The sequence below is a fragment of the Protomyctophum bolini genome (genome assembly GCF_963924005.1).
Source record: "Protomyctophum bolini genome assembly, chromosome: 14".
Classification (NCBI taxonomy): Eukaryota; Metazoa; Chordata; class Actinopteri; order Myctophiformes; family Myctophidae; genus Protomyctophum; species Protomyctophum bolini.
Window position 1 is genome coordinate 32,105,625 of NC_137875.1, and position 12,762 is coordinate 32,118,386.

The 12,762-nt window shown below is 41.2% G+C and overlaps 1 protein-coding gene across 1 annotated transcript in view; it reads right to left on the bottom strand.

Annotated features, from left to right (window-relative positions):
* rgs7a (regulator of G protein signaling 7a) overlaps window positions 1–12,762 on the bottom strand; it is a gene marked incomplete at its 5' end in the record, with an annotated part of 69,865 nt that overhangs the window by 3,658 nt on the left and 53,445 nt on the right. The window contains 9 exons of the mRNA XM_080781283.1: window positions 2,284–2,409; window positions 2,689–2,799; window positions 3,196–3,257; window positions 3,676–3,774; window positions 4,300–4,374; window positions 8,060–8,141; window positions 8,834–8,910; window positions 9,176–9,240; window positions 10,204–10,255. Of these exons, the coding sequence (XP_080637409.1) occupies window positions 2,284–2,409; window positions 2,689–2,799; window positions 3,196–3,257; window positions 3,676–3,774; window positions 4,300–4,374; window positions 8,060–8,141; window positions 8,834–8,910; window positions 9,176–9,240; window positions 10,204–10,255 (749 nt within the window). The remainder of the gene's footprint in view (window positions 1–2,283; window positions 2,410–2,688; window positions 2,800–3,195; window positions 3,258–3,675; window positions 3,775–4,299; window positions 4,375–8,059; window positions 8,142–8,833; window positions 8,911–9,175; window positions 9,241–10,203; window positions 10,256–12,762) is intronic.

Sequence of the window (12,762 nt, forward strand, 5' to 3'; positions counted from 1 at the left end):
CTTCCGACTTTTTTCATTGAGAAATTTAGACCCTGGTGTCGGGTAGGACTCAGAAGACCCTTTTCCATTGGGGTTGTTTTCTGATGTGTCTAGTGTGTTGGTGGATTGCCTACTGCTTGTCACTGGTCACTGTCAACCTCCACCGCTGGCTAGCAGATTGCGAACGGGAGAGCCGAGTGCCTCTGCCAGTAGCCTCTTTAACAGCAAGCCCTATGTAGTGCCTACAGGTGGCGACAGACAGTAACAGGGTACAGTCCAGACCCTGGCTGAACTACCAGGGACTTGGAGGAGGTTTGGCCCCCAGACGCGCGGCACACAGGCCCACCGGTGTGTGGACATGCCCTGGTGCCCACGAACCACCTTCTGGACTGGTGGCGGAGATGCCACCACTCCAAAGTGGAAGTGAGACATTGGCCCTGAGGGTGGAGCATGAAGAGAAGCTTGACAGAGCAGAGATGAGGATGATCAGATGGATGTGTGGTGTGTCACTGAGGGACAGAAAGACCAGTGCAGAGCTGAGACAGAGGATGGGAGTGGAGGCCATAGTGGATGTGGTGAGGAGAGGCAGACTGCGATGGTACGGACACGTAGTAAGGAAGGAAGAGAACGATTGGGTGAAGAAAGTAATGTCGATTAACTTAGAGAGGACAAGACCCAGTGGCCGGCCTAAGAAGACCTGGCAGACGACCGTGTTGGCTGACATGAAAGCGCTCGGCATCGACCATGAGGTGGCCATGGACCGTTCCCTGTGGAAGAAAGCCATATAGAGTCCAGTCCAACCCAGCGGTGCCTGGAAAGCGGACTTTAAAACGATGATGATGATGATGTGAGGCTGTTGTATTGGTGAACATTTCATTTTTTCTCTCCAAATGCCAGCCTGGTAGTTGGCACTGAAAAGACATGAAAAGACAGTCCTCACATGGTGGCAGCTGGCTCGACTCAAGTCACGTTGTGCACAGAAACGCTGGTGGCATAATGTGTTGATGTCCTTTGTTGTGGATGCAGAGTACAATTTGCATGTGAAGAATTGCAGCTTCTTGAAAAGAAATATTCTATTCTTCTCAGCACATACTTTCAAATTGGGAAAGACTTCTTTTCAAATTGTTCAATTTGTGTGCAGAATTTTGCATTAAAAGGCCATTTAAGTAATCTATGAAAGAGTAAAATAATAAAATAACTATTCCAATCAATTACCCATACTTGAATTATGCAGAAATGTGTGCTTATACGTACACAATAATGGCTCAAAAGTTGATCATACATTTGTTGTGACAATGTGTGTGTGTGGAAATATACAGTAAGGGTGCACATATTCAATTCATGATAACGACCACTAGCTGTGTGTCTGCAATGGTCATGTGAAGTAGAGATGCACAGCAAGTAAAAAATAAATCACACGCCCACCTATTTGATTCTATAGCTATGGCCTTGGCTATATGTTGTCATACTATAATAGCGTTTCTGATTGTATCTCTACAGATAACTACCACTAAGCTACTAGTCTGCAATGGTTATCATACAAAAATGTGAAGTAGAGATGCACAGCTAGTAAAAAATTCAAACTAGAATTCGCCCACCCATTTCGTAATTAACGCAATTAGGACTGGACTATTACAGTTGCAATTTACTCCCTATGTCGGGAGAGCACATAGATGCATCTTACTGCAGCTCTGTTTGACACTGACTGTAGTGCAGCACTGCTGAAGGTGCACATTCACTATTTCAATGCAGTAATTGGACAGCTTCTATTAGCATGTGGGGCAGTAAGCATTGTTAGAAAAAAGGCAAATAGAATTATCTACCGTCTAGTTAAATGAAATAACTTGGTTTAGTCGGTCATAAATAAGACCTTTGTCCGTGATACTATCTATGAGATCCAATTACAGCCGTGTTATGAGGACACTAAATTAGCTTTATTGAATTGCCCTCAAACTTATAGCTCATGGGCAAAAGCAGTGCAGAAATGAACCACTAGAGGGATCTGTAGATACATCCTATTCAGCATGCAAATAACACACTAATACATGGCTGTGAGTGATTGTATGTGCACATCTATGTGCACAGAGGGGGTGTGTGTGTGTGTGTGTGTGTGTGTGTGTGTGTGTGTACTTTATTAACAGTTTGTTTTGTTCTTGCTTAATGTAAGTCGCTCTGGATTAAGAGCGTCTGCTAAATGCCTAAATTGTAAATTGTAAAAGGTAAAGCGGTACAGTCTATCTCCATCTGTCTATCCATCTGTGTCCATGCGTGCATTTAGAGAGTATACTGTATGTGTTCAGTCACCTGAGGTTCTCTGAGCTGAACTCAGACTCCAGGAACTTCAGGAATTGCTCTCTCCCCACGGGGTCTTTGAGAGCCTCGTCGATGCCAAACGCCCACCTCTTCACCCTCTGCTGGCCTGGCTCTTTGCTGGGGGCGTGGAGAGGACACACAAATATACACATTTAACCCATTTTCACCTGAGATCCGATTCTAAAAATGTCGATTTAAAAAAAATAGCAGACCTACAAGATAGAGCGCCACCGAGTGGCGCGCTATGAGCTTGTAGATCTGCTATTTTTCAATAGCTAAAGCATGACACGATGCCAACACCAAAAGGGGTTCCTTCCCAAAATGGGTTAATCTCAAAGACATTCAGTAGTAGGCTACGTGCGCACACACGCACACGTACAGTACGTGCATGCATACCTTGCCTCCAATTCCCACAGCGTGGTATCATCTGAGATCCAGGGGTTGGAGGGGTCCGGAGGTGTGAGGAAGGGGTCATACTCTACATACTGCTCTGTGTATGCCAGCAAACTGCGTACAGACAATACAAAGATATATGAAAGAGAGAGAGAGAGATGAGGATTTGAACTCTTGTGTGCTGTGTGTACTGTACATGCGGTATTCATGTTTCAAGCTTGGGTTCATGTCGTGGATTTATCCGCAATGTGTGCTGCATCAGGTAACCTTGAGAAGGCAATGACTCTCCAGAGGGAGTGACCCTGTGCTTGGAACAGATCACCACGTGAATATACTTTGTTGAATGTCATGTATGCTCGTCTTGTCGGGCGGGTACAAATTGAGGCTTTGTACAAAATCTGCAGTAGCATATCATTCTGTGGAACTCTTAATTCTGTGCCAAAATTAAGCGTTCGATAAACATATGTCGATCGCTAAAACTGAATAAAGACAATAATGAACATAACTCACCTCTCTGCCACTTTGGACATTTTCAGTCGATGCCTGTCTAATTGCACTTGCCAAAAGGTGATCTGTAACCAGGAAGGTTTGATTAGTATAGATATTCTTGGGAGCCAGCCTGTTAACTCTTAACTCTAACGAGTCGACGTTCTGTACAGCCTTGCAAATGCACGGTTGAATGGGAGCTTAGGCAATGTGTTTACAAACCAGCTGTAACCTATAACATTCTTTGTTGAGGCAAACTGAGACACAAGGCACTTCTCGTAATAAGATAGAAGATTAATACATGAGCTCATGGGAGAAGTACATTAAACATTCAGAGTGGGGTAAATTATATACTATACTATAATAGACATATCGGTTGGGATCAGCGGTATGACGTACTGTAGGTGTGCTCTAGCTCTAGTGATATTAATCTTTGGCTCTCAGCGGAGGGAGCTCGATGAGCTTACCGTATTAATGGTGGTCAAGTGTCATAATGGTTCTCACCTGTTCCTGTAGCTCTTCCTCTGTGGGTTGCTTGGCCTCAGGGGCCGGGGTGTGGGTGGGGCTGTGGGTGCGGACATCGTTCTGAAGCCCGTATACAGACTTAATGTGAGACAAAAGGAGAAATAGCCGATAAGTTGCTTTACCATTGCTGACAAGACTGCCCTTTTGGCCTTGTTGTTTGATGAAGAAATGGGAAAAACATGTACAAAAAGGGATTTTTATTTATTTTTATTACGGGGGCCAGTTTCGAATTGCAGACGTCCGTAGGTGCTCTTTGAGAGCGGTCAAGTGATTCACATTCACATATCTTAATGGCTGTTGGTAGGGCGTTCCACATTTTAGTGGCATTGTACCGTACAGTACCGGCCTGGCCAAGCCATCAGCCACCTGGGGTGCCAGGAAAACAGGAAAGATCTTGCCTAGGGCACCAAATTGCTCATGGCCGGCACTGGGTACTATAAAGCCTGATGTATACTTCATCGTACGAGGCGATCATGTGTCAACAATTGCATGTATCACGAGAATCGCAACGTGATGCATTGTTATCTTGTAGATCTGGTATTTTTGTCACCCTTATCAAAGCCTCATCCCCCTAAAAGGCACTGATGGTAGAAAGCTGTATACCTTTCTTGTCTTATGGGGGTTTTTCATTCTGGAGGACTTCTTTATGTCCACTTCTGTTGTGTTCACACATCCAGGCTGTGAAAATAAAAAGTATATGTACATTATATAAATCAAAGAGGAAAGCGTCTCTAAAATAATTTCACAGCAGTCTTGGATGAATTTATACTGAGATGGCAGCCAGCAGAACATCAATGTTTAACAATGGTAATAATGGCATTTATATAGTGCCTTTCAAGGGACCCAAGTACTCTGCTCAAAGTGAGACGGACAAAACCAAAGCAAGAACAGATGAACGGATGAAAGGTTTAACGAGACCATAGGACTTGGTAATCAGGAAAGTTTTCACTTTATTTTTTAAAGTGGCCAAAGATGCAACGTTGCAGGTCTTTGCCAAGAGGGAGTTCCAACGGGTGGGGCTCTGCAGGCTGCTGGTATGGTGGACTGCAGACCCGTGAACTCTGGACTGCAGATTCTGGAACGAAGTATATAGCTGCAAGAAACTAGGCTATTCAACCTTTAAATTGCAATTCCTTCCCTTGACGGCCCCATTCACCAAACAAGAAAAGACCCATCGGATCGTATTAACCCATTTTGAACTAAGATCAGATTCTAAAAATGGCTTCTAAATCAGTTTTCTGAAAAAGCTATGTTTCTCGATTTATTCTTCGATTTTTCAAAAATAGCAGATCTACAGACTCGTAGCGCGGCACTCGGTGCCGCGCTATGAGCTTGTAGATCTGCTATTTTTCAATAGCTAAAGCATAACATAATGCTAACACCAAAAGGGCTTCCCGCCCAAAATCGTTTAAATGACGATAAACTCACCAATATTGCACCTCTATCCTTTTGGTTTCTGTCAAGGCTATGTTTAAAAACAAAATCCACCTTTGACATGTTATGAGCAACTTTGTGTCAATAGAATCGGTGTAGCCATGAAGTGTTGTTCAGGTTGGGGAGCGCTCATTTTAAATCCCTCAACATGCTGCTTACGACCTGTTTCGAACCAGGACGTTGAGAGATTTAAAATGGGTAGTGAAGGTGGATAGAGGGCTTGTTTGGTGCGGGTGAGAACCCCGCCAGCTGAGTGCTGCATATACTGGAGTCTGTCGAGGATTTTGCTGGCTTTACGGAACATAATTGAAGGCTTCCATACTGTATGCATTGTATCCACTTAAACCCTAGCTATTACTTAACTACTTAACGTTGCATCGCATCACATCGTGTTGTGTGTAGATTTGTCATGATATGTGACGTTTTCTGTTGTGCTTTTGTTTTGTAGTATTTTTGGTCCCTTGGTTTCCTGTTGCTTTTGTTACCTGTGTTGTCTCACCAGTACCCTGATAACCCTTGTTTCTTTTAGCCAATCATTGTGTTGATTATCTGTTGAGTTCACCTGTGTCTTTGTGTATTTATACTCCCCTGGTTTTCATTTCCTTTGTCAGATCATTGTTGTATGTTAAGTGTGATGTTGCCTTGTATTCTGGATTTTGGATAAACCCTCTAGCATTTAGACTTCTCTGCCTCTGCGCCTTCCTGTTCTGCACTTGGGTCCTACCTTATTGATTCACACCGTGACAAGATTTGCATGTTTTTTCTAAATCATTTCATTCATTCATTCATTATATTTGGTGAAGTTTCTACAAGGGACTCCATGCCGAAAGTGGTTACATCAAGCTGTGCACTGTACCACTGACTAAAACTCTGAAATTAGTCACTATATTTTTCCTACTGCATAATGCTACAGTATTTTACTGTAATGGTTCAATCAAATTATTCAAAAACAAGTACACCAGAGTGTAATCAAGCATTCAGTGGGTAAATTCCAGATGATTAAACAAGCTTAATAAAATTATACAGTTAGGGCCATCATCAAGGGAACAGCGGTAAGTGGCCTGACGGAGTCACTGTGAAATCAGAATTAATATTGATTATGTTGCTCCAAGCAGGCATATATTGAACTTGTTATTTATTTTCAATTTAATTTATTTTTTCAATTACCCATGGAGGTGTAGCTCGTGGAGGAATGCAGCAGAGATCTGCCCATTATTCCCCAGAGTACGGAGCGAACACTATCGCTATATCAGGAATACTCCCTAGACCAGGGGTATTCAACTAGATTAGACTGTAGAATGAATGTGTGTGGGGGGCCGCACAGCATGCACGCAAAGCCCGAAAAATGTGTGGGTTCTCAAAATGCATTTTGTGCTCAAACAAGAAGATGTATGCATATATAATATATAATAACATCTGTGCACAGTAATGAGCAGGGAAATATGTCTATATGCTACCTTAGAATATTATTTATTATTTGACACAAACATAAAATGACTTGTCTTTTAGCTCTACTGGATCTCTTCTCCACTAGTCCTTCCCTAACATAGTCTAGTTTTATTGATGAAATTCTCAGTATTGTAGTCATAGTTTTAGTCATCACAGCTTTTTCGTTTTAGTGAAAAGGTAATCAAACATTTTTTGTAAGTTTTAGTCAACGAAAACTGATTTTTTGTAAGTTTTAGTCAACGAAAACTGCTTTTAAAAAATGTAATCCCCAGTTAAAACGTAACTTTAAATGTACAACTTCCCCCACGTGTACTGCAGTCCCTGGTTGTACCGTGCAGCCTCCACTGGCCTGAGGAGGGGAGTAGACCAGTGGTTCTCAAACCCACATGATTTTGGGGCGTCCCAAAATCATGATTTGCTTAATGTGTAAAATTGTTTTCTTTCAGAAAACAACATGCTGCATAATACAGTGTACTGTGTACACATACAGGGTATCTGCACATTTAATAGACACTAAAGTGACTGACACTAAAGTCACCATTAAGGACTTTGAAGACCTTTTAATGGCTCTAAAATGTAGATATATAGATAGATAGATAGATAGATAGAACCATTACTGTGTCAAAAGTCCTAATCCACAAACTGGAGTAGACGACCATGCATGTGCCGATACACACCCAGTGCAAATCGGTGCAAAACGGTAGTCATTTTCACACCCAGAGCCCATGTTGTGTAATTAGTAATTACTACTTGCACTCATCTGTGCGCCCATGGGTGATTAAAGTTGTTAATTAAAGTCAGAAAGCGATTGGCCCTAGACCAGATCTGACCTGTTCTAAATAAAGTGTAGCGCAGTCCCCTGGTGCAGTGGCTTAAGGTCATTATTACACACCAGGAGTGAAGTGAATACACAAACACACAAAATAAACGCTCCTGGTGTGTATACACAGACCTTCATTGTGGCAGGAATTTCAATGTTCTTTGTTTTCCTTTTTCATTTCATACATTTTGTCATTCAGATGCTGTGAAGTGTGCAGTCTGTTCCCCCAGAGTGGAACAGGCTGAAATGAGCCAGACACGGTAAATGACTGAGTGCTGAAATTCTTCGCTGTGTGTGTGTGTGTGTGTGTGTGTGTGTGTGTGTGTGTGTGTGTGTGTGGGGGGGGAAGGGGGGGAAGGGGGGGCACTAGGTTATATATAACCCCAACATCATGCACCGGAGTGAATCACAAATTCAGCTGAAGACTGTGTCACATGAATAATTATAATGACTTAATAATAGACTATTTAATGAAAGGACATGATTTGTGTTCACACAAAAATCTTCATCACAGTGCAGATTGATGATGCAAATGATGGTTGATAATGGCTTTTTGTTTGGGAATTCAGTGACTTAGGTTTTGCAAAATGACGATGGCGCTGATGAGAGAGACAGACGATGCACAAGATGATGATCTACAAGGAGGAAGGTGCCACTCACCACAGGTCTGTGCACATCCCAGAATGCTCTTTCTTGACTGTCAAGGATCTTCCTCTCAATTTTGTCTCTTTTCTTGTCCACTCTGAGACATAGATGGACATTTATTAAATAAACTCTGACAGGAACGTCTCACGCTAAATCAGGGAATGCAATGCAGCCAGAAACAAGAGTGGGGCCAAAGCTTAAGTCGAGAGTCATACAAACATTGAAATTCTGTTTAACTTTAGAATACATTGAATTTCAGATGAACCTTTTGGGTTTAACTTTAGAGCCATGTTGCAAGACACTAAACTAGAAGTGCATGGAGGCAAAGCTTTGCCAGAAGCAGTGTGAGTGGCAGCCATCGAGTAGCAGAGATCCAGTGTAGGAGGGAGCCATGTTTAAATGGACCACCTTGTTGTTAGAAAGGGGCTGTGATTGGTGCGTAGAAAAGCTTGGCTGATTACTAGAAACACTTTGAGCAGGCTGACAGCTGGGTGCACGTATGACTGCCATGTCTGCACCAACTAACGCAACGCTTAATTATCTCGATAATAAGATGACTATTATCCATAGCATGTACTCCATCACACTATTCACCTCGCATTTGATGTTGCATTACACAATGTTAGCATTAGGAGTATACAATATGATCGTGATTTGATTGAACCATGTTCACACGATGGCTATTTTGGTCATATATCAGAGGGTTGTGTTTCTTTCCCCCATCTAAGTGTGACACAAGAGAAAACTGTCTGCCGTGTGAACATTCAGTGGTTCTCAACAAACGCTTACTTTGCTTGTGCTTCTGCTTGCATAAATATGAACTCCCATTTTCTGGCGAATGCCCTCTGTAGTCTTGCTAAGCTCTCCTGAAAATGAGACAAAAGTGAAAAGCTTTTCAGACATGTGGGTTAATTATGTGTCTTGTGTCTAAAGGGTACATAAATACACACAGCAGTGGTCCCTGCTAGGATAAGGGGGAAAAAAAGAAAAACACCAGCTTAGTGATTCATTTCTTTCTCCGGTTTTGTGGAAAAGAGTAAAAAATGACAAACTAGAGATAAATATTGACAGCAGTGCTAGCTGAGAGATATATACAGTAAACATATGTTTCTAAAGACCTGTTTTACTTACCGCCTCATAATCTGCAAGCTCCAGTCGTGCTTTGTTTTGCATCGTTCTTTTGCAGAGGTAAACAGCTGAGAGAGTGAGAGTGAGAGAGAGAGAGTCAGGAGATGCAGACAACCTGAGCTCAGTTTTGTCGTGTGTGTGTGTGTGTGTGTGTGTGTATTTTAATGTTTGCATATGCAAGCAGGTGTGTGGGAGTATATGTTTTTCTGTTTTTCCGCGTGTACCTATAGTGGGTGTGTGCATGCCTGCCATGCACCCCTCCACATGCATGACAAATTAAGCAAGGGCTTAAGTTCTCCTACAACTTAAAAACAAACGAAAGACCTAGCAGCACACCTTTGCAACCCGAAGTGGCCACATTTGGACGAGAGGGTTGAGCTGGGGATATGTATTGCTGTGGTACTCGATCGAGACTTTTTATATACTTTTTATATAATATGCCATGCTTTTTGTTATTGCGAATGTAAATCGCTCTGGATTAAGAGCGTCTGCTAAATGCCTAAATTGTAATTGTACTTGCTAAATTAGGCATTTAGCAGACGGTCTTGTCCAGAGATAATGAGGTCATTAAGAATGTAGCATCAGTCTAATTACTATTTAAATAAAAAACGGTTCGTTGAACTATAGGATACCAGAACCTCCCCCCAGCTGATTAGACTAAAGTTTAGTGTAATCAGCTGTATTTATTTAGAATGTGGAGCTTTGAGACATATTATACACAGTAAAATGTAATTAATTCATCTCTCTGTGCAATGGACCACTGCATGTGTGTTTGATTAGACCAGAGTATCATACTGTATCTCTCTACACTACAGGGTTGTTGCTAACTTATCTTAACTCCTTCAGGGTGCTCTCTATTAGATAACATATTGTCTACATTATCATCCTGGGTAAATGGTGCACAACGCACAATGCAGCCATTAAACATCTAATAGAACAATCTGATCTCTCTCTCTCTCTCTCTCTCTCTCTCTCTCTCTCTCTCTCTCTCTCTCTCTCTCTCTCTCTCTCCGTCTCTCTCTCTCTCTCACCGTAATCTGTGTTTTCTGGTTCCCAGCAGTTTGATGGCCAAAAGTAAGGAGTCTGGGAAAAAAAGAGGAGTGTATTATTACAGTTTTTTCACTATTGTTAAGTTGTTCTAAATAATAATAATTGTTTTTCACAACCTAACGGCATTCTCAAAACTGCACACACAAAACTGAAAGCCTAACACACAAAATGCTAAACCCTGACACGCTTTGCCATCAAATCTCTTAACTGTTCCCAAAATGGAACTCGTGCTTTCATTTGGTACACACAGCCATATTTTCAAATGACACACACATACCATTAATTGAGTACGCACAACTAAGCATTTGCTGCACACTACCAGCACAATGAAGTGCAAAACACAATCATAGAAATGGTACACAATCATATGAATGACATTGACTCTGGAGAATGAGCAATTCTTTCAAGTGTAGCTATTTCTTTCATAGTCAAAACAGCAGACAAATTTCAGGAAACGAGAATATGGTCCTGGAAGGAACCACTCACGCACTTTCTCAAAAGACCTGAATGTTTAGAGATTTGAATATTTGTGTGTTGTAGGTTGATGCTTTGAGATTTTACGTGAGAAGTGTGTGCAACAACTGAACATTGTGTGTAGTGTTTGGACAACAAGGTGATGTGTAATTGACATCGGAGTGTAAAGAAGGAAAGTCTGAGTCTAATGCAGACAAGGGAGTGTGAAGTAGTGCAAATTGTGGTGAGGGATTACATGAAGTGAAGGTTGTGCAACGATTTTAACGATCGTAAAAACAGTGTTGGTGGAATATTATGTATTGTTGAACTGTGTTTTGTAAAGCAGCGTGTGTCATGTACTGATTGGGCTTGCAGTGTCTCTATTTAGTCTGTTACTGTATATTGTTAAAATACATTGGAACGTGCACATGATGTTCCTTAAGTAGGGTTGTCCCGATCGGATCGGGTGATCATGTCATTTTTAAATGATCGGAATCGGATCGGGAGCCAAAAAGCGTGATCGGGACATCCCTAGTATCGATAATTATATCATTATCATGATATTAGACTGGATATTGTCTGTGATTTGGGATATTGTACTATTGTGATATGGCATAAACGTGTTCTATAAAATATTGATATCGGATCGGGAAAAATCGGTATCGGAAGATGCTCAAAATAACATGTTATCCTCAAGCACTGCAAAAATGGTGCAAGAATAAATGCATTTGAACATTCTTACCACTAGAAAGATCTATTCTATTCCAATTGCAGCTGAACATTTTAAAGTTATAATGAAGTTTCTAAGTGAAAATATGAAAGACTAGATTGAGTGAAAGAAATTCGCCCATTAAATATATTTTTTCAAATAAAACTATTCATTGTTTCATATATATATATATATATATATATTCAACAAATATTTAAAACATAAAAAAAAGAACTGCCACAGACCACTAAAAGGTGAACCGTTTTAAAGTTTGATTGGCATTTTAAGTGGTAGTAGTTGGAGACAAAACATGGGTGGAATAATAAAAAGCTAAAATATCATCAGGTTGCTTTCGGGGGGGGGGGGGGGGGGGGGGGCACTCAGTGAAGACCCACAGCCATCTCTGGGCATCATTATACTGACTGAATGTGATTAAATAAGATGTTAAGAGGAAAGTAGAGCTTGGTGGTGCTCGAGCTGTTCTGACACATAATACTATGTGTCAGAATAGTGTATATTATGGAACTGTAAGACTGCCTGAGACACATCAGTAAATGTGTAAATTATCGCCTGCTAATTGTCACTGGAATGTATCACTGTGTATCATAAAACATTAACACAACATTCGTAAACATAAAGTAACATGCAATTATGTCTTCACCATTGAATATATATTGTGGAATAATTTTGACTGGTATGTAAAATAGCAAAGCCTCGTGTAAAGTAGGTTACCCTGCTCTGCTGACAACAGTTGTATACCGTGGCCTTCCATAGTGTGCCTGTTTATACAATAAACTTGCTTAACCCATTAAGACCTGAGGCAGATTCTGCAAATATCAGTTTTCTATATCAGTGATTCTCAAACTTTTTCATGTAAGGACCCCCACAATTATTATGTATTTGTGGGGGTCAATCTCAAATTTGTTTGTTCCATGCAGGGACCTTCAGAAGCACAGATTTGAGTTTTTGCTTTAAAACAGGGATATATAGGCAACCAAGTTTGTCAACTTTTTTAAACGTCAATTTAGACTCTAAATTGACGTTAAAAAGGCCAAATTAAAGGAATATCTCAATTTCTTTCACCCTATGCCAGCTGCTCTTCCTGCACTGTTACAACATAGTGTCACGGTACACTCCTCTGCCCTTGGACTTTGTTTGTGTTTTGGGACTTATTACTTTATGTTCTGTACCTTATTTTGTAGTTTTGTTCCTAGTGTTTCCTGTCTGCCTTGTTTGCTGTCTCCTGTCTTGTCTCACCTCCCTGTATTAGTGTAACCCTAGCCACCTGTGTTCTGTTGGCTGTTAGCTTATCTCAGTGTTGATTGTGTGTTTCAGTTCACCTGTGTGTAGTTAGTCTTGTCTATATATATGCCCCAGT